We start from the raw sequence: 22,160 nt of genomic DNA, 5'->3' as shown, positions 1-22,160 counted from the left end.
GGCCACGGATTCCAACCTTGGAAGCAAAATTCAATGGTTTAAGCAGAATAAGGGCCCTTTTGTCTCAAAAACAAGTGACCCTGAGTTCGGCCCGGGAAACTTATGTCCTTCACATAGCCAACACCCGCACAGAGGTGCAGGCGCTTTTAAATACTGATTTGCCGTTTCATTTCTGCGAGCTGGTACACCAGATATTTAATGCTTCTTCAACGACTGGGCTGGCACATTTTTTCAAGTTAGTCAGCAGTGGCCTCGTGACTACGTTTGAAAAGGTTTTTGGTATCATTCCCACGTTTTTCCACACTATTTTTTCGAGTTTGTTTGGTGGATTACCTGTGTTACTGGCTGTAGCCGCAGGCATTCTGTTGGTGTTTTTCTTCATAAAACATGGATGCCCATCCTGCGCAAGATGCCGTTCAACGCCTCCTGTCACTGTGCCGTAATCGGATGCTCAATTACTATGGAACATTGCCGCTTGCAGCATTAAGCACGGCCTATAGATTGTCATTTCGGTTCACCGACTTCACGTGTGTCCAACCTGTGTTTCACTGCCTGAGCTGCGAGTTTGATTGGGCCATTGATTTGTGCCTATGCTTGAGAACTGCTCCTGACGTCGATTTTGATCAGCTAATGCGTCCTGTGGTGGCTCACGAGCTGATCTGTTCTGGCGAGAGAGTTATGGCCTTGGCAGCGATAAATGGAGTTCTGGGCCAATGGGAGATTTCTGCAGCGGCGGATGCCTTTCTGACACACAGCGATCTGGTGAACCCACCGAGTTGTCCTCTGACGTTACAGGAGGATCCGATGCTGGAGGAGCACGTATGTTCTTTCCCATTGCTAAATTGGATTGCTGAACTATTTTCGGATGATGGCAGTGATTTCATGCTGGAGGCTGTGGCAACTTTCTTTGCATATACTTTCCAATCGTGAGATGCCTGGGAGGAATACTTTGTTGTGAAATATGAGTTTCCCCTCGCTGGATAGGAGGGATGGACTATGTTCAGCTGATGGAAAGTACAATCATGTGATGTCGCTGGGGATAACGTCAATGTGGCACATGACTTTGGAAATCGGATACGTGCCTTGTTTTTTCTCTTCCAAACGTTTGAATTGATGAAACCTGGTCCTACGTTTCATATTTTTGAGACCTGGTGGATGACTTTTGGTTCAAAAGTTTTGTTTTTATTTTTAGATTTGAGGCCACTGTAGGCATTCATACATATTCATTCATACATATTTTTAGCTTATTTTAGCTCAAGATTATTGAACTTTGCTTTCAATTGTTGTGTCTGATTTAGTATTGCCTTTTCCCTTATGTTTGACGGTGCTCGGACCAATGGGGGGGTGTCATATGGATACTTCATTACATATATTGCGTTAAGTTAGCATGAGTGTATTACATGTTTAAACAGCCGGTTTGCCTTCGGCTTCAGTTTTGCACACGACACATACTTGTTGTTGTAGCTTTCACCCTAGAAGCGGTGAGGTGGTTTATTTGAGAATAATATGTTATTTCTATGCTATCAGCTTTGCCTGGTACACTTGGTACAACTGTCTGCACACTGAGAGCTGCACACTCTAAGATTAACCTAACACAAGGTTGCTGAGAGGCCTGATCCTCGCACCACATTAGACATAACACAAATAATGTTGATGCCAACATTTTGGGCTCTACGCGGGTTTAAGATAGAGTTACACGGAATGAACGTAGACACTTGGTGCTGCGCATGGAGAGAGCTGGTAGCTGTTGATGTGAACTGCTCCTACTGACATTGAGAGGTATGGGGCCGCCCTGCTAAAGCCCGAATGAGACCTTCTTAGATATAAAATAATATACTAGATAGGGTGCGCGAAATATAGGTGATATCGATTTCTATAGGTTTTGCATTATAACATGCTAGCACCTTTTGCTTACTATGGATTAGTGACTATGCTGCTGACTCTGATTTTTATAATCTGCATTTTGGTATTATACAAGATACTGCGTTTGAGAACTTTGCATTGAATAATAAATATTTCAAACTTGCACTTGTGTTCTTTGACTCCCAGTTTTGGTTTGAAATGATTATATAACGAAAGAGTGTTCATGTGTTCCACGATTCCTGAGGTATTCTAAAGATCATGTTCTGGTTTGTCTAAGACATGGTTCATTCCATAATGATCCATGAGACACTGTAGCTAGCTAGGTAAGGAGATTTCTGACACTGAGATGAGTTTTGGATCATCCTAACTCACTGAGGTTCTAGATCTCTATGCACAGTTCTGTGGGAGAACGGAAACCCTGCTACAATACCCATGAGGGTCTCAAGGCGCTGGGGGGGGGGGGAGTGGTCTGCTACTGATCGAAAAGCAAGGTCTTGAGAAGTCTTCTTAAGGCCAGCAGGTCCTGGGTGTGTTGGAGGCTGATGGGGAGAGTGTTCGAGGTCTTGGCAGCGAGGTAGGAGAAGGATCTGCCGCCGGCAGTGGATTTCCAGATGCATGGGACTGTGGCGAGGGTGAGGTTGGCAGAGCGGAGGCTGCAGGTGGGGGTGTAGAAGCTGAGTCGATTGTTGAGGTATGCTGGTCCGGCGTTGTGTAGGGCTTTGTGTGCGTGGATGAGGAGTTTGAAGGTGATCCTGTGGTTGATGGGGAGCCAATGCAGGTCTCTCAGGTGGGGTGTGATGTGGCTGCGTCGGGGGACGTTGATGATCAGTCGTGCCGAGGTGTTCTGGATGCGTTGCAGCCGTCTTAGGAGCTTGTTTGTTGTTCCTGCATAGAGGGCGTTCCCGTAGTCCAGCCTGCTGGTGTCAAGGGCCTGGGTGACGGTTTTTCTTGTGTCAGAGGGCATCCATTTGAAGATCCTGCGGAGCATTCGGAGGGTGTTGAAGAAGGAAGCGGACACAGTGTTGACCTGCTTGGTCATGGAGAGGGCGGAGTCGAGGATGACCCCCAGGTTGCGTGCGTGGTCGGTGGGTTCGGGGGCTGTTCCTAGCGATGTTGGCCACCAGCAGTCGTCCCAGGCTGAGGGGGTGGGGCCGAGGATGACGACCTCCATCTTGTCTGAATTCAGCTTCAGCCTGCTGTCCTTCATCCATTCGGCGACGGCCTTCATTCCTCTGTGGAGGTTGGCTTTGGTGGTGTGGGGGTCTTGGGTGAGGGATATGATCAGCTGGGTGTCGTCGGCCTAGGAAATGATGTTGAGGCTATGTTGTTGTGCGACGTGGGCGAGTGGTGCCATGTAGATATTGAACAGCGTCGGGCTGAGGGTAGATCCCTGTGGAACGCCGCAGATGATCTCAGTGGTCTTGGAGCGGACGGGTGGGAGGCGGACGTTCTGGGTTCTGCCGGACAGGAAGGATGTGGTCCAGGCCAGGGCCTTCTTTTGGATTCCGGCGTCATGGAGGTGTGCTGTTAGGGTGCGGTGGCAGACCATGTCGAAGGCTGCTGATAGGTCCAGAAGGATGAGGGCGGCTGTTTCTCCATTGTCCATAAGGATCCTGATGTCGTCGGTGGCGGCGATGAGGGCGGACTCGGTGCTGTGGTTGTTGCGGAAGCCGGACTGGGATGGGTACAGGATGTTGTTGTCTTCGGGGTAGCAGGTCAGCTGTCTGTTGACGATCCTCTCCGTGACTTTCGCCGGGAGAGGGAGCAGGGAGATGGGCCGGAAGTTCTTGAGGTCATTGGGGTCCGCCTTAGGTTTCTTCAGTATCGCCAGAGAGGGAAAACCTGTCCCCAAACCGGTTTTTCCATGGGCGTGTAACCCACTGGAAGCCTGGCCTCTAGGGTGGGCTACTGTGCTCCTGATGACCAAGGAAGGGTTTCACCATTTTCAAAGGGGCAAGAAATGGGTACTCTACGATAGCCAGATGCCACAGATTGCAGGGAACACATCACTAGGAAGGAGGGGATGCAGTAGCCCAGCGATTCCCAAGCTGAGTGCTGCAGCACTCTGATGCGCAGTTAAATTTAGCAGGAGGTGTCGCAAACAGAAGCGCATCAGTTTAGGAACCACTGAAGCGTGTCATTCTAAGTTCTCCCATATATTCCTGCATCTCTGTTTCGGGTCTGCCTTTCCTTTTAATGAATCAAACAAGCAGGGGCGTTTGCAATTTATTACAAAATTCACCTACATCTTAATTTTCTGTCTGAAAGCTCTAAGGGACATATTTCCAAGGTGAAATCGCTACTAGAACGTCAGTCGGTCGGGTAGCAATGTGCACTTCTCCATATTTTCAAAGCAGCGGTAAATGACTTTTGTGGCTTCATGCCGCCTTGTAAATAAGGTCCCTTTACACGCATCACTTAGCGTGAAAGGTGTGTGCAATGGGTGTTGCTCTGGGCATTCCACCACAACGCCCATGCTTTTGACGCTGCCCCAAATTTATAAGGAAGTGTAAATCTAAGGCAGTGCCAAAAACTGCAAGTGCAGGCATTAGAATGTTATTTCTCCTTGTTTTGGCTTTTTCTCTGTAAAGAAGTAACAAATCACCATTAGTGAATGTTTATTTGCAGGAATGGGCAACTTCCTGCACATAAACAATTATTCCCTGCAATGCAGGCACCCTTGCACAATTGTGCAAGGGTGCTTGCATTGGCACCTATTAGCTAAATGTAGCGCCAAGGAAACATAGAGGTGTGGCATATTCTTGTGAATACGGTGCATCCCTGCATTTTAAAAATGTCAATTTGAGTGCTGTGCTGTCAAATTTGGCGCAGCTCCTTGCTCCGACATTTTCTCATAAATATGTCCCTTAGTTTGGCATGTTCAGAAATAATATTTTTTTCTACCATACAATTTATAGCAAAATGTCTATATCAGTGTTTCAGCTTTCAGAATGTATGTTATGCACCAACTTGTCACAAGAGGGAGCCAAAACATAAAAACGCTGATTCCTCTGTAAGGTTACAACAGGCGCATTAGGCCACTATCTGCACAGAGAGAGAACAACATGCAGGAGGAGATTTACTAAGTTTGTGTCACAAAAGTGACGCAAAACAACGCAAAATCTTTTTTTTGTAGTTTCTCATTCTAAACCCAATTTACTAAAAACAGTAGATTGGGTTTAGCGTGAGAAAACTGGACCCTTGTCAACTAGGTGCAAGGAAGGGGAAATGCTTTCATTTCTCCTTCCTTTTCCGACTTTGCATGCGTGCTGCACCAGGCGGGCAACTAAAACCAAATCTTTGGGGGGGGGGCTGAAAAATATTTCGGGGGGGGGGGCTAATTCTTCCGTACTTAGACAGAGTGGCTGTAAGAAGGGGTGAACACACAACAAAAGCCTAATTTACAACTAAAAACCTCATTTACAACTATATGGTCTTTTAAAGACCTGTTAAGTACTCGGGTGCGGCTGCAATTAGATGCTCGTGAGCCCGCAAAGCTGTCTTTGCCCGGGCTGAAGCTCCAAGAGCCCAATGGGTGTTGCGCGCCTGTGCTGCACAGTGCAGCACACACACAAAGTGGAAAACGCTTTCCCTTGTGTCTAGCATTTTGTACAGGAAGGCTAGCCTTCCTGTACAAAACCTATGCTAGACTCATGCACACACCCTAGGGCTGCGGTGCTAAGGTGTGTGCATGGCACACAGAAGCTGTAATTAGCGCCGGCACAATGGAAAGGGGAGGAGATAGCCATATCTATAATATATATATCACTCCCCCGCTCCCTGCCTGTCGAGCAACACAGCACAGCCTCGTGGGGGGCTGCGCTGCATTGCGTGACTTTTAAGTAAATCTCCCCCGTAATATCTTGATCTGTAGGCTGCACTGTAACCACAAAGTTACTACAGTGGGCTATTAGGAGCACAGGTATTACAGATAATTACCACCACTGGCGATTCAAATGAGTAGGTTCGTAGTGGCTATGTAAAGCTCTCGTGGCAATTGAGGCGGACCGCCCCCTGCTGCTTTTGTTACTGGGGGCTGATATTGCAGCCCTGCAAAACTGTCCCCCAGTATTAAAAACATCCTCCACTGGTCCAAAACTGGCCCCCACCCTCCGGTCCACCGGTATTTATTTTATTTATTATGTATTGCATTTCTAGAGCGCACTGTCACCTGTCAGGCATCCTGGCGCTAATAGTGAGTTGACATAGCCTACCTCCTTCAGAACCTACTGAGCCCTAGATCTTAGGAAATAACCATGTTTTTATCTTCCTTCTAAATGGCAGGAGATAACTAATTTGTCTCAGCTCAAAAGGTAGGATGTTCCAGAGCTTTGCAGCTGCGACCTCAAAGGATCTACCACCAGCTCTAACTTTTTTAAATCTAGGGATTTTTTATATGTTTTACCCCTGAAGAGGGTAGTGTTCGAGCAGGAACACTCAAATTTGCGTTGCAAGGAGGTAGAGCTCATTTCATGCAAGGCCTTAAATACCAGGCAGAGAGATTTGAACTGGATTCTTTGTTTCACAGGCAGCCGGTGTAGGTCTGCCAAGGCCAAGGAGGCAGAGGACATTCTAGACCAGCCTAATGCTAATTTAGCTGCAGTTGACTGTAACCTCTGCATCCTAGCAAGTTAAAACTTTGGTGACTCGAGGGGAAGGGCTAAGTACCGTGCTCTGAACTATCAAAGAGGCAGCAAAGGAAGAATCTTTGGCAGAGAGTGGATAATAGCCACACAACAACCCACTACTTTCGTCACATGCGCCTCCAAGGTGAGATTACAGTCAAATGTCACCCCTAAATTGCAGACTGACTTCACAGGCTGAACCAAGTTGGAGGGATCAGAGGGCCAAAAGTTGCTGGCTGGCTGGTAAAACGCCCTGTGCCCACTATGGCCAGTCCAGCCCTGCAAATAAGGCACACCACAAATGGAACTGTGAAGGAATATTCATACTTCTAACACAGTCCAAAGCTGAATGAAAGTCTGAGTCTTTGCAGCCGGCTTCGGAATCTGTAACATGCATGTTCCACACAGATCTCAGCTCAACCTGCTGAGCTAGAACTACCGGCCAGTACATGAAAGAAAGCACAACAGCATAGCTCCCGGGCTGCTTGATAGGAGCAACCAGAACAAGGATCCCAAAAGGTGATTGCTGCAAAAATAATAAAATGTTCAATAGTCAATAAAACTTAGTTTCTTATATGAAGGGAAGTAAAATCCTTACAAGTTGCAGAAGAACAGTGGGGGGGGTGTAAAAGGGTTTCATCCTGCAGTTTATTTCAACTTTCATAGAGGCAGAAATATATCTGCAAATGATAAGGACACAAATCACGACTGCTAAAAATACCATCCAATCCTGTTCGGGGTCATTTTAAAGTCAAGTAACGAATATGAAGATAGCCAAATTAATAATAACAAGATTCATCCACGCCATAGATCCATACCCAGCTAGCGACTGGTGCAGACAGAACTAATTTCCTCATACAGTTTTCACACTACACTCACACAACAGCCTCCGTGTCTCATCATTGCCAGCTGCCCGAGGCCTAGGCCAAGATACTACTCTGGGGGAGTGGTGGTGTCAGCTTCCTGCTTCTGACCTCTCACCCACCGTGCCACACGCCACTGCCCCCTGTGCGAGCGCTCCTGCCGCACCTCTCACTCCTGCGGCCCAGCGTGCTCCTGCCGCATGGCCGGCCCAGCCTGCGCATCCGCGTGACCCCACTGGCTGCGGCTCCACCTGCCTGCGGTCCCCGCGACCCTTCCGATGTCCCAGCCCTGATCTCTGCTGTGAGCCCGACTGCATGTGCGGCCCCGAGATTCCGGCCTGCGCATGTGCGCAGCGCTCTACGCCGCGTGAAGAGTCTAGTCCAGCCTGCTGCCACACATCCGGTAAGCCGCACTGCGCAGCCCTGCTGCTCCCTGGCCACTCAGCGATGCATCACCAATCCTGGGACACCCGTGATACACCCTGCAGGCTGCTCTAGCGAGGCCCTCAGCTACCTCTGCACTGGGAGTCTTCTACCCCCCATACAATCCTGGGACACATATGGCATGCCCTGCAGGCAGCTCCAGCGAGGTGCTCAGCTACTTCTGCACTCGGAGTCTTCAGCCCCCCACAGTGCCTCCTTTTGCCTCCACCTGCTCCCAGGGATGACGCTTGAGCCCTGCCACGCTCCGCCTGTTTCTGCAAAGACCTGGCACCTGCTCCTACAGTACACCCTCCCTGCTCTTGCTCCACGGCCCAGGCCCCAGACGCTTTTCCTTGGCTGCCCGTGCTGGCATATGCTCGCAGCCACCTGCCACATGACGAACACTCTACCACGCCCAGCCTCCTGCGCCAGCTAAGCGTGCACTCTTCGCCCTTTCACCGCTCCCGTCTCTCTGGCCGGCATGACGTCCATCCCGCCTTTAGAGACTTCACTGTCACCGGGCTGTGCCCTCTCAAGCTCCGCGATGGAAGGCGTGGGTGGAGCGGTTAGTGACATTCTTCGACGCCGCTGACATCCCTGCCCCATGGTGAAGACCCATGCTCCTCCACCTGGGAGGATCCACAAAATAGCACAGACTCTCCATGAAGCTGGGCCCCCGAGGAACTATTCCACGATACGTGATGCCATCACAGCTAATTTTGAACCCTACACCAACCCAGATTACGAGTGTTTCCTCCTCCGCCAAGCAAAACAGCTCCCAGATGTATCCATGGACGTATTCTATGCCCGCCTCAAAGAACTAGTTGGCACATGCACCCTTCCTGATGAGGATGATGAAATCTGGGAGCAATTCATTCAAGGCTGTGCCTCCTCTAAGCTACGTGAGCGCGTCCTACAGGAACACAACACGCCGATGAGGGTTATCCTGACCCTAGGATGCTCCAAGGAACTATCCAAGGCCAGGGAAGCCCACATGGAGCTCAAAGCTACAGCGGCCATCAAAGAAGAACCAGTCTGCGCTGTCGGTATTGAAATCCGTGAACCCCGACAAAGACCCAGGAGGTCCTCAACCCAAAGCTCCAGACAGAGCCCAAAGGCTCACCTCTGTGGAGGATGTGGTGGCCCACTCCCACACAACGGTGCCTGCCCAGCCCAGCCCAAGGAAAACCCTGCAGCACATGCGGAAATCTCAACCATTTTTCCAAGGTCTGCCACTCCAAGCCACAACGGCAGCCTCAAGGCCCACCTCGCCAGGTGCATGCACTTGATCCTCTCCCAGATGACTCATCAAGTAGCAACATGGACAAAGACAAGTGCACTGTGCATGTGGTACACATGCTACACGCCCTCTCTGACTCCCCGCAGGCAGCCCCCATGTGCACTATCAAGGTGCAAGACCACCCAGTAGCAGCGCTCATTGACACCGGTGCAACCATCAACCTCATGGCTTCCAGTGTCTACAGGCTCTTGCCCATCCTGCCAGCCCTCCCCAACACCAACGCCCAAGTGTACGCATTTGGCACCCACACCTGCTCAAAATATGTGGTGTCTTCCAAGCCAATCTGTCTCATGACCAGCTTCCCCAACAGTCCAAAATCTATGTGTCCCAAGAAGGATCTGGATTCTTACTCAGCTGCAGTACCACACAGTACTTTCGCCTCATCCACTTTGCCTTTATTGTGCTAGCTCATGACCTGGAACGCCTGCTGACCAAGTTCACACCCCTCTTCGAAGGGATTGGATGCCTCAAAGGCCCGGCCGTCCACCTGCACATAGACAAATCCGTGGCCTCGATTGCCTCCAGGCACAGGAGGATTGCCTTCCATCTCCGCACTAAGGTCGAGGCAGAACTCCGACTGTTAAAAGCTGCTGCAATCATTGAGCGGGTGCGCTGCCCTACCCCGTTGGTATCCCCCATCGTGGTCGCTAAGAAGCCGAGGCAGCCTGATGCGGTCTGCATCTGAGTGGACATGCGGATCCAGAACCTCGCCATCAAATGGGAGCGCCACTTGACACCCACGGTAGATGACATCATTGGCGAACTCACGGGGTCCAAGTGGTTCTCAAAGATGGACCTCCGCTCAGGGTACCATCAGATCCCTCTACACCCAGAATCTTGCCTAATCACTACCTTCTCCACCCACGCTGGTCTCAGGCGTTTCGAATGCCTCACCTTCGGAAACTCAAGCGTGGCAGAAGTGTTCCAAAGCATCGTCAAGACCGTCCTGCAAGGGCTGGAGGGGGTGCTCAGCATGAACGATGATATCTTAGTCCACGCTCTCTCCCTGGAAGAACATATCCTCCGCCTGAACGCAGTGTTCACTCGCCTTTGAGACTGTGGGTTGACCATGCACAAAGAGAAATGCGAATTCCTGCGGCGAGACATCAGTTTTTTTGGGTATCGATTCTTGGACAAAGGCATCGGCAAAGTGAAAGATGTCCAGGAGGCGCCAGTCCCCACATCGGTGTCAGGAGTCCGCAGTTTCTTGAGCATGGTCACATACTGTGGACGCTTCATCAGAAACCCCTCAGTTATGACTGGGCCTCTGCGAGATCTCACCAAAACCACCACCCACTGGTCATGGGGTCCGGAGCAAGAAAAGGCATTCGAGCAAATGAAGGCAGCACTGTCCGTGGACACTATGCTAGTCTACTTTGACCCGCGGCTTTACTCCCAGCTTGCAGTCAACGCCAGCCCCACAGGCCCAGGTGCTGTCCCAGCGCAACAACAAGACTGTGGCTAATAGGCACCTGTCGCCAACGCAAGCCGGACCCTTACACCTACCGAGCAGCGATATTCTCAAATGGAGAAAGAAGCCATCGCGTTCCTATGGGGGTGCCGCCACTTTCACATATACTTGTACGGCCATCCATTCACAGTCCTCACGGATCACAAACCGCTGATCCCGCTGTTCCAAGACTCCTCGTCTCGCCCTCCTCTGTGAATAGAGAAATGGATCCTGCAGCTGCAAGAATTCCAGCTCACTGTGGAATATAGACCGGGCAACCTGGAATCCATGGTACTTTCTGTCGCTGCACGCCCGGCCGGCCACCCCTCCAGAAGCAGTGGAAGCAGCAGCCACAGAAGATTACGTGAGGATGGTGGTGGAACGGTCCCGACCTCTCCCTATATCCCTGCAAGATGTCATAGCAGCTACCCTGGACGATGACTGCCTCCAAATCGCCATCCAAGCGGTTTCCTCAGGTGACTGAAACTCCTACAGAGCCCTTCATCTCTACGGACCATAGCAGCCCAAGCAACCTTGAAGTCCCTGCACCAGGTCTGTCATGAATTTTCGGTATCAGCCGACGGCTGTCCACTGCGAGGCCCGCACCTTGTCCTGCCGGAGAGCCTCACCAAACAGGCAGCCCTTCTGGCACATGGTTCCCACCAAGGAATTGTCAAATCGAAGAGCAGACTTCACAGCAAGGTCTGGTTCCCCGGCCTGGACCAGCAAATAGAGTCAGTGGTGCAGCAGTGCCCAGTGTGCCTTGCAACGATTCTACCAAGCAAACGGGTTCCAGTAATCACCGAAGCAGCTCTGAGCGCCCCATGGGAGAGAGTAAGTGCTGGCTTTGGCAGTCTACCTGGAGGAAAGTACATGCTGGCTGTAGTAGACGACTTCTCAAGGTATCCAGAAGTTGAGTTTGTTATGTCTACGTCTGCAGCGGAGGTGAACCCTAAGCTGGAAAAGCTGATTGCAACCCACGGGCAAACTCCTCACAGACAACGGACCACCATTTACCTGCGTGGGAATAGCTGAATATCTTGCCTCCCCCAAAGTAAAGCGCCGCAAAATCATACCAAAATGGACCCAAGCCAATGGGGAAGTAGAGCAACTATTGAGGACATTGAACAAAACGATTCAAATTGTACTAGCCAAGGCTCAACCTTGAACGGGCAGTGTACCAATTCCTCAGGGAGTGCAGGCTTACCCCCCACTGCACTACAGGCATATCCCCCAGACAACTGTGTTTCGGCCGGACTGTAACAGACACCAATCCACACCATCTGATATGGGCTGAGACACCCAACCCCCCGAACCAGTCAGACTACAGGTGAGACAAGAGCAACAAAGCAGCATCCCGAATCATCCAAACGTGATCAACCAGCCGCTGTGGATCCATATTCCATTCCCATGGCCGTGCCGCTGACCGAAGACCGGGGTCTTGAATGTGATCGGAGCGCAGCCCGCTGCAACAACCCGGTTGAACAGTCACCTGCACCGCCTCCACGGAGCAGCCAGAACAGGTATCACCTCAGGCCCTGTCCGAAGCCATCCCAGACGTACAAAGACTATGTATCCAGTGGCTAGTCGGCGACCGTGGAGCGGGTCGCAACCGAATGAACAGCTGAGAAAGACAACCAAGTAAGACTGTTCCATTTGCACCTCATCCCAGAAGTTGTATACATTTGATGTGGATTAGGCCTAAGCCATATGTAACCTGAATGATTAGTTAAAAAGTGTTATCTAAAGGATATTGGGCAGTTTTTGCAAACACATGGAATGAAGAAGAACATGCGATAATACTAAAATCAAATCAGTGTTTCACAGAAAAATCGGGACGACAAGAATTCCTTTGTTGTGTTTTGCATATCTGCTTTGTGTTTAGGTTCTGTTAACATGTCCCTCCTGGTAAAAGAGGAATGTAATGTTGTACAGACTGTGGAACATTCCATGTCTCCTACTGTGTTGAGGGGTGGCCCCCCCTAAGCCACCGCCCCGTGAGTGTGCGTGAATGGTTTGGTCTGGCACACGATGGGACAACATAAGGTGTTAATAAATAGCCCAGGGCTCTGGGGGTGGCTCAGTTCGGAGCTGGCCACTAATGTAAAACAGCCTCTGTGTCTCATCATTGCCAGCTGCCCGAGGCCTAGGCCAAGATACTACAGATGGATGCACTGTGGGGGCAGCGGGGAGGGGGTTAGAGAGGGACAGCGGGCTCGGGATGTGCACCTCCACCTCAAGGCACAGGGCTGGCACATTGAGGGGGATGGAAAACCTAGATATAAACTTCCACTCAGAGGTACATAACTGGCATACTGAGGGGCAGGAGGTCCTAGGTGGGAACTAGCAGTTCGTGGAATTCCATCTTGCATGAGCACAATGCTGGTACTGAGAGGGCTCGTCGAAAGAGGGGGAGGCCCAAGGTCAGCGCCTTCACCACCAGCACTGAATTGGCACACTGAGAAATCAGCAGTGATAAGGGGACCATGGGCCAAAGGTTATCCCCCTCCTGCTGTCTCCCAGTTGCCAAAAAAAGTTACATAATGGGGAGCCACATACAAAACAGCCAATTGGTCAAGGGAGCCGTGGATCGAAAAAGTTTGGGAACCACTGCAATATCCCATTGGCTAGTGACCATGTGGTCCTCTTGAGGCTATTTCCTGGGATAAATGTGACACCTGTGAAAGCCTGTCCCTCAGATCACATTGAAATCAGAGAGAGGACAAAAGAAGGACTGCCCTGCACAAAGAGAGGCTGCATTGTCAGAAGCACTGCACTTGCAGCACTGTGGGGTAGCAAAGTTTGGACTGTGCCTGCTCGGGGAGAAGTTGATTTCCAGCCCCAACCTCAATCACTAACTCCAAAGCTAAGTCGTCTGATCCCTGGAACTAGCTCCAGGGACACAAGAGCTGAATAAGCCCAAACTGACAAGTTTGTAGCCACTGCAGATGTTTTGCTGCTACCAGTTCCTGGGGGCTCAAAGGGACAAATCTAACATAGCCAAAAGTTGCACTTATGTCTGTCAGACCCAGGTGTGCTATCAAAGACTGGATTTATCGAACCCAAGAGACACTAGACCACACCTAAGGGGAGACAAGTAGCCCGCTACTGTAAAGTAGAGGACTTTAAAGGTCCCCAATCTCTGTGCCCAAAGTCACTCCTCATCGCCCATGGACCAAGGGATCACCATTAAGACACTTCCGTCGACTGCACCTCAACCAAAGCATCCCTTGTGCATCTTTTGCCTGTATCCTCAGCATCAGGACCACTCCATTGATGGTTATGGCAGTCGTTCTGTAAAGTTTGGAGCTTGCCTTAAAAATGCTCTGGTGGCCAGGTAACTGTCCAAAGTATCCTCTCTGGCACCTTAGACCTTTTCCCTGATGGATTTGGTCACGCAACCCGGGGCAGAGTAATCGTGCAGACCCTTTCATATTTTTGAAAAGTGTACACCCCCTTTTGTACCGCTTTTCTCCACCATAAGTGTGGCAGGGTATGCTCGGACGTGAGGCCCTTGCTCACTTTGCCACTGGATTCAAGCAAGCCGGGCTGAAGACGGCTGGAATGCCAGAAACCGGTCCTCGGAAGCTTGTTTCCGGTCCAGGGAAGACATGGCTTGGCAGTTCGGGCTGTACTGTTCCCATGAGGCACAGGGTCAGACTGATTTGCATATAGCCATGTCTGAACTGGGGTGGCAGAGTGGGCTAAAGAACGGTGATGGATTAAACCCAGATCTTTTGACTTGGTGTGAGTGTTTGATTGATTCAGATGCTCCGTCCATCACCACCCCCTTTTGTACTGCGCTACAGGAGCGTCACTTTTTTTGATGCTCCATCAAAGTAAGCCTCTCAATCATATCTATGAGGCAACAGAAAGCCACTATCATGCCTTTGCAAGGCCTGATAGATATGGTGTAAGACAAAGCAGAGCAAATCGCTGCCTTTCAATACTGAGTGAAGAAGGCGTTCCATGGGTGATGCAGTGGGATTATCCATGCAGCGCCCATGGATTTTTGATGCTGCTCTGGATTTACTTAATCACGTAAACCTGGGTAGCACCAAAATCATACACCTCAGATCTCAAAAGTAATATCTTAACAAGAAAATAGAAAACAGAGTCTGTTTGAACTACTAATGATACTGGAGATTTGTAAGTAAATGTGAGCAACGTGTCCAAAATGGCAAATTATTTAATCATAACCGGTTCACTGTGAACAGCACATGCATATAGAATATACAACCATATTAAAAACATGACAATTATTCAAAGCATGGAAAATGATAGTGATAATTCAAAGGGCTGAGAGCCTTTAACAAGCCAATCTTTTTTCCGGCCATTTTTATCACATTCTCATGCTTTACACAGGAAATTAACATTGCTTCAATGTGGATTAGGCCTAAGCCATATGTAATCGGAATGATTAGATAAAAAGTGTTATCTAAAGGATATTGGGCAGTTTTTGCAAACACATGGAATGAAGAAGAACATGCAATAATACTTCATCATACTAAATCAAATTAGTGTTTCACAGAAAAATCGGGAATGACAAGAATTGTCCGCTAAACAGACAATATTTAATAAAGTAATAAATTCCTATCAAATTGTAATGTTAATCAATTACCTATGCACGGGCATACCAACCACCAAACATGAGAGCGCATAGGCCCAGATTTGTGAAGCCCTTGAGGTGCTGTTGCATCATGCATTGTGGTACAAGGCAGCGCTAAGGCAACACAAAGGCTTCAGTGACCTTTATGATGCCATGTAGAGCCACATTGTGTGGCATTACTCTGCGCTGGGAAGGTGTTCCATCGGTGGAGAGTGGGTGTTCTGAAGCATCCTTCCATTAATTTGGCATATTTCTAGATTAACTAACACTAGTAAACTTGTTAATGTTAAAAATACATCAAATTGCTACGCCTTCCCAGGTGACGAAAAACAAGGAGAAATATGTTTATTTCTCCTCATGTTTTACAAAATGCAGCACACATAGAAAGAGTAAAAGGCCTCAGAGGATTGTAATCAGTTTGTCAGTGCAGGAAAAATGCAGGAATGCACCATTGTAAGTAGACATGGTGCATTCCTGCCCTCTCCCTGTCAAACAATGCAGTGAAGCTAGTTGTCTTGCTATGTTGCCTGACTTCTTCATAAATCTGCCCCCTGGTTGTCAGATTTGTGCACGCTACACTGTGCTCTTTAGTTTTCTTATAGCATTTGTAAACTCTTTGTTTTTCATACTATATATAATAGGATTGCACAATGGAGCAACTGCTACATATGACAAAGAAAGCAGTTTGTTACTGTTCATCGAATATGTTGATGTTGGCCGCATGTAGGTAGAAAAGAGAGATCCGCAGAACAGCACAACCACAGTGAGATGAGAGGCACAGGTGGAGAAGGCCTTGCACCGCCCCTTAGTAGACCGTATTTTCAAGACAGCTGAAATGATGTTGATGTAAGATATGACAATGAAAAGAAATGGCACCATTGCCACTACCACGCCAACGAGGTAAGTGAGTGCCTCAATAGTATGAGTGCTGGTGCAGGAGAGTTTGATTAAAGCTGTCATGTCACAGAAGAAGTGGTTGATGGCGCGTGATGCACAGAAAGAAAGTTCAGACACCAGTTTGGTATGTGGTAGGGGGACTAAGAAACCAGTCATCCAAGTCCCTATGGCCAGTCGGATGCACGCGGTCTTACTCATGATGGTGGAGTAGCGTAAGGGGTTGCAAATGGCCACATATCGATCATATGCCATCACAGTGAGCAGGATGAGTTCAATAGACAGCATCGAAAAGAATAAATACATCTGCAGCAGGCATTTGAAAAAAGACATCTGTGTGCTCCTCAGGAAAAAATGTGCCAACAATTTTGGGAAAATGATTGTTGTGTAAGTGATGTCGAGGAACGACAAGTTTGTAAGAAAAAAATACATTGGCAGGTGTAAATTTGTGCTACAATAGACAATTGTCATAATAAGAAAGTTCCCAACCAGTGTCACAAGGTAAATTAGCAATAAAATGACGAAAAGGAGACCTCTGAACTGCCCAATACCCACAAACCCCACAATAATGAACTCAGTTGACAAGTTCTTTTCCATTTTCTCAGGGAGGCATTCATTGCATGTTTGTTCTTTTGTCCAGGCTGCATATAAAGAGACAAGAAAAACAAGAGTGAAGTAAGTAAGTAAGTAAATCTTTATTGCTCAGTTAATTAAAACCATTGCAAATTTTAGCATATAAAACATTAGTTAAATACTATTATTATAAAAAAAATAAAAGTAGAAATAGCTTCATATAAAAAAAATAGTAATTACTACAGAAATGTATGCTTATTTCAAGCTGAGCATAGAATTAAAATAGAGTGAAACTCTTGTTTTGCCTGAAATGGTTGTGTCAGAAGACTTACATCAGGGTGTAGACCGAACTGTAATATATGATTCCAACGGAAAAAGCTTGCTTTTCACCAGAGTCTTATTGGACCGTAGTGATCCCCTACTGTTTTATTGTGTGCTAATTGGCGTTCAGGAGTCTGTTCAATCCCATATTTTGTTGTCTGCATTGATCAGAGATATCGGGCGGAAAGAAGGGATCTAATTCTGGTTTCGCTTTTTTTTTAATTAGAATAATCGTAGTTTGGTGCCATGTAGCTGGTATATGGCCAAGCTAAGCCCCTCTAAAAGTGGCCAGCATATCATCCCGAATCTCTAAACAAAACAGACTATAAAATTCTAGAGGAATGGAGTCATGGCCAGAAGCTTTCCCATTGGCTAGTGAGTTGATTGCCAACTCAATCTCATCCCAGTCTATAGGGGCAGAAAGAACTTTGTTCTGCTGAGCAGTGTCCTTTAACGTGTTAAGGTCCTGTAGGAAAGCTTCAGCCTCATATTCTAAATTGGAGTCTCTGATTTCCTCTGTATATAAAGAACAGTAAAACTGCCGGCAAACCTCCATAACTTCCTCCGATGTGTCCTGAATATTCCCCTGAGAGTCCAGAATTCTAGTTACCGGGTTAGCCAACCCTTTCTGCTGGAGTCTCTTAGCCAAAACCCTGCCCAATGTTTCCCCAAACTCAAACATCATAGAGCAGAATTGCAGTTATTTAGCTCCCTGTACTTGGATCCCCTGAAAACCCCCTGAAGTCCCCGAAAGGAGAAGAAAAAGAAGAGGGAAAATCAGACTTAGCAACCATTATAGTGCCTGTTACGACTTTAGGGAGTTCAAAAATTCCTTGGCCTGAATTTCAGAGGTAAAAAACCTGATCTGGCCCTGAACAATGATTTTCAGTTTGGATGGAAAAAGTAAATAAACTTGGGCCCCTTTTGATTGAAACGGTGCTATCAGCTGACGGAGCTGCCACCTCCGCTCAACAGTAGATGGACACAGATCAGGCCTAACAAAAAACTGGCAACCCTTGCCAGTCCATAAATCCTTTCTATGGCCAAAAAGTTATTGAAACATATAAGAATGGCACATGGTTTATCATCGGTTTTGTCTGCCCTTTCCTTAATTTGAATGGGAAACGATGGGCCCGCTGGATCTCCAGTTCCCAGTCCCACTGTTTGACCTCAGGGAATGCTTCCGTATCAACAATGAACTTTCTGGCGTCTGACCCCTCAAGCTCCTTCAGAACCCCTAAGACTCTTAGGTTATTACGACGCGCTCTATTTTCAAGGTCGGTGAGCTTCCATATAATATTTTCCTTTTGAGTCTTAATTGAGTCAGTAACACCCTTTTGAGTGGCCATATCATCTTCAAGAGTAGAAACCCTCTCTTCCACCACCCCTATTCTAGAGGCGATGTCTGAACAAGTCTTGGCCACTCTCCGGATAGAGTTCTTTACCCTACGGCAATCACCTTGCGTGCGAACACTTTCTTGCTGGGTTTCCTCGCGATGGGCCATGATAGTATGATAGATTACTGCAAGAGTCATTTCCCCTGGAGGAGAATGAGGAGGAGCTATACCGCACTCATTTCCTACAATAGACGCAGTGGCAAGGTTACTCTCCAACTCGGGTTACTGAGAGAATGTATAGTCCCAAGTCAGTGATCAGCATCATGGCCAGATGATACAACCCCTTGATCTTTACCTGCTTTTCGAACTGTACGGGGGCCAGAGTATGGAGTCAATGCACCACTGGTACACCAGTCCCCCATATCACTATCGTCATCAATCCAGTCATATTCCTCGCCAAAATCCTTCTCGGAAGAACCTGTGTGGTCAGAAAGGGAGTAGTACCTATCACCCCCTGCCACATCCTCATTAGAGTTTGATCCCAGCTTCTGTACGTTAATTACATACAAAGTTGCACCCAAGATTAACTCCTTTGGCAGTAATGGCAGGGATGGCAGTGTAATGAGCCCTGGATCGATAGGTATTGGTAGGACCGCTGCGGTATCCCCTGTGATCTGAGATTGGACTACTGGTCCCAGAATCCCATTGGTTTGTTTAGAATTCACCATATTTTCATTTTAAATTGTATTTGGCCCACCTGAGTATGGCTCTGTACCACTATAATCAAAGCCACCCCATCAGTTACTGAAAATGAGACAGTGCAAGGAGATGGGGCCTCAGAGTCCATAGTTCCTGTAACCAGTGCTGCTGCGGGTGCCAATGACGGTGCCAAGGTACTTACAGATTTTGGAGATGCGCCTGCTGGAACCACTTGAGTTTTCCTGGTTTTCCTGGTCTGCATGGCCTTTTTCCGGTGGTTTATTAAACATAATTGGCACAATCCGCTTTGACCGTACCGCCACCGCACCCCCAGGGATTTAGCAGGGGATACGGGTCCTGTAAGAGAGCGCTGATCCATCGTGGTTGCTCTTGCGTTCTCCTTCACATTCTGGGCCCCCTGCGATGTTACTAGCGCGGACGCTGCCGCCGCCTGATCCATCTCGGCAGCAGCGGGTTTCACCGGGCCTCCCGCCCGCACAAGCGAGACGCGGCCACTGGGCGCGGGCACAACGGCTTTCCCCTTTGGCGGCATGCTGTTGGCCGGAGAGATGAGCAGAAGAGGCTAGGATGCGCTGCAGTGAAAGCGAAAGCCGGGCGATGATGCAAACCTAGCCCGCCGTAGCAGGACCCAGCGGATTAATCAAGTTAGGTGGAAGATATTGATGTCTTTATTCAAAGTATGGCTTAATAGCACCACAGTTCTGATATTCTTACTTATTGATTAGATATTTACAGAGGTACTGCAGCAAATAACCTTCAAAACATACACTCAGATTGCCAAACCTACTCATAGATATTCTCATTTAGGTATGGAAGAACAATCCTTCAAAGAGCAGACCTATACATTTCAAATAACTAAATATTATGTGATATTTGAAAGCTCAAGATTATATCCTTAAAGAGATAGGTGATGGGTTTTTAAGGCAGAACTTTTCTGTGATGAAAAAATTGTGAAGATGCACCAGTAGAACTATAAGACAATTGTATGAGGATTTTCATTTGCGTAAACAGATTGGTACTATAAAACATGTGTCTGGTAGTTATTGATAACAATTAAAGTGTTTTAACCAGTGGTCCACTGAGGATTTAGGACTCTGTAAACCATATTGTAATCTTTATTATACAGCAGAATAATTAGCCAAGCGAGGTAGGACGGCTGCTGCCTTTTGTTAAAAGTGCCATCTGGCACAGATCAACCTCGATTTTTTAATTTTAACTATATGGACTTCTGTCCCCTCTTAACAAAAGGTTCAGAATTCAGTGACATAGTTAGTGATGAGCTGAAATATTTCTCAGGCGATAGAACGGATTGCCTTGATCCATTGATTCTTGCTAGATACTGGATTGATTCTGTAACTCCAGAACCAATATGTATATGTAGACAAGAACTCTTTGATCTGATTTACTTGGAAAGACTAGTCTGTGAAGTATAAGGAAGGACGTCATAAATCTGAGGATGTGGAGAGGTGGGTGAAGCGAAAGTATTTATAATTTGTTCACTGTGTGGCACTACCCTGTATACTATATGAACCGAGAAATATACGTGATTGTAATCAGCTATGTTTGATGCAAATAACAATATATATATATTTTTTTTAGATGGGAAAAAATAAATAAATCTGAGGATGTATGTGTTCACTAAGAGCCGGATTTACTAAGATTTGAATCTGTGCTGTGTCAAATTGAGAGTTCAGGAATCTGCCATATCTACCAAGATATGGTGCATTTCTGCTCTCTATATGTGCTGACGCAAACAGTGCAGCCGAGCACCAACGCAGGGACCATTATGTCATGAAGCAATCGGGCCAGCATTATAGACAGGATTGTTTTTGCGCAGGAATTTATTTATTTATTTATTTATTTTTTGAAGCTTATAAAGCGCTCGGCTACCCCTAAAAGGGGTGTCCCGGCGCTATAGTCTACATGCTGAAAAGGAAGAAAATACCTATGCAGAGGAAAATAGCCAAGTCTTCAATCGGCTGCGAAAAAGTGATTCAGACAAAGTGAACCTCAGGTCAAGAGGAAGATTGTTCCACAGTTTAGCTGTCATAACTGTGTAACCTCTTCCTCCCATTCTGGAGCGGCGAAACCGAGGCACAATGAGACGACGTAGGTTGTTTGATCGCAAAGATCTAACAGATTGGGAGATCACAAGTCTCCTTCGTAAGTAGCTCGGTCCTGACCCGCTAAGGGCCCGGAAGGCTAGAGTCAGCATTTTAAACTGGATGCGGCTGGAGATGGGGAGCCAATGTAGCTCTTTGCTGTAAGATGCAACCGACTGACGGAGAGGAATATTACCAATCAGCCTTGCAGCCGCATTCTGGACGATCTGAAGTCGTTCGATTTGATACAAGGGGGCCCCAGCATAAAGGCTGTTGCCATAATCCAGATGGGATGTTACTAGGGCATGAGTGACTGTTCTACGGGCATCAATGGGTAGGAATGGAAAGATCTTTTTCATCATACGTAATTTCCAGAAGCAGGCTGCAGTGACCTTGTTTATTTGGGCTTTTGTTAATATGTTAATATGAATTTATTAAGCGCTCGTACGCCCGGGGGCTTCATGGCGCTATAGAAAGGAACACAACGCACCAATTAAAAGTAGAGAAGAGGCAGCTCAGCAGTACGCCTGGGAGAAAAGCCAGGTTTTAAGGGAATGTCTGAAACTGAGGATGTTGTCACTCAGTTTTAATTGAAGGGGAAGAGAGTTCCAGAAGGTAGCTGCAAGATGGTCAAAGCAGCAACCTCCGAGGCGCTTCCTCTTGTAAGAAGGAACGATCAGAAGGTATTTGTGAATGGACCGAAGATTGCGGGAAGGGTTATATCTGTTATTTGATATTTGTGGGTATTTATAAAGCGCAGACATTCGCTCCGAAAGGAGCATCTTGGCGCTAGGCTTGCGTGCAGTAGGTACATGGAAGGTGGTGCGTGATGAAAAACTGGAATTAGATGGCTGACAATACCGAGGTGTCTGGTTGTTGGTACACCCATGTCTTTAGGAGTTTTCTAAAAAGGCTCTCCTCTGTTGAATAGATCTCTGATAAATGAAGGGCCAGAATCATGTAAGGATTTGAACAAAATGCACCCGGTTTTAAAAGCTACTCGCTGCTCAACAGGCAACCAGTGTAGCTGTTTTAACCCTGATCTAACAGACTGCCTTTTAGATAGATTCAGAATAAGTC

The 22,160-nt window shown here is 47.7% G+C and overlaps 1 protein-coding gene across 1 annotated transcript; it reads right to left on the bottom strand.

The window, feature by feature from the left end:
- Window positions 1-15,706: 15,706 nt before the first annotated feature.
- LOC147700850 (olfactory receptor 5V1-like) lies at window positions 15,707-16,624 on the bottom strand. Its single transcript, XM_086929257.1, has one exon. It carries the CDS (start codon window positions 16,622-16,624, stop codon window positions 15,707-15,709), a length of 918 nt encoding a protein of 305 aa, XP_086785383.1.
- Between the last annotated feature and the right edge of the window lie 5,536 nt (window positions 16,625-22,160).

This window comes from Lissotriton vulgaris, chromosome 7 (assembly GCF_964263255.1).
Source record: "Lissotriton vulgaris chromosome 7, aLisVul1.2, whole genome shotgun sequence".
Taxonomy (NCBI): Eukaryota; Metazoa; Chordata; class Amphibia; order Caudata; family Salamandridae; genus Lissotriton; species Lissotriton vulgaris.
The sequence above is the reverse complement of the archived record's forward strand: the minus strand, read 5'-3'. Positions and strand labels throughout refer to the sequence as shown.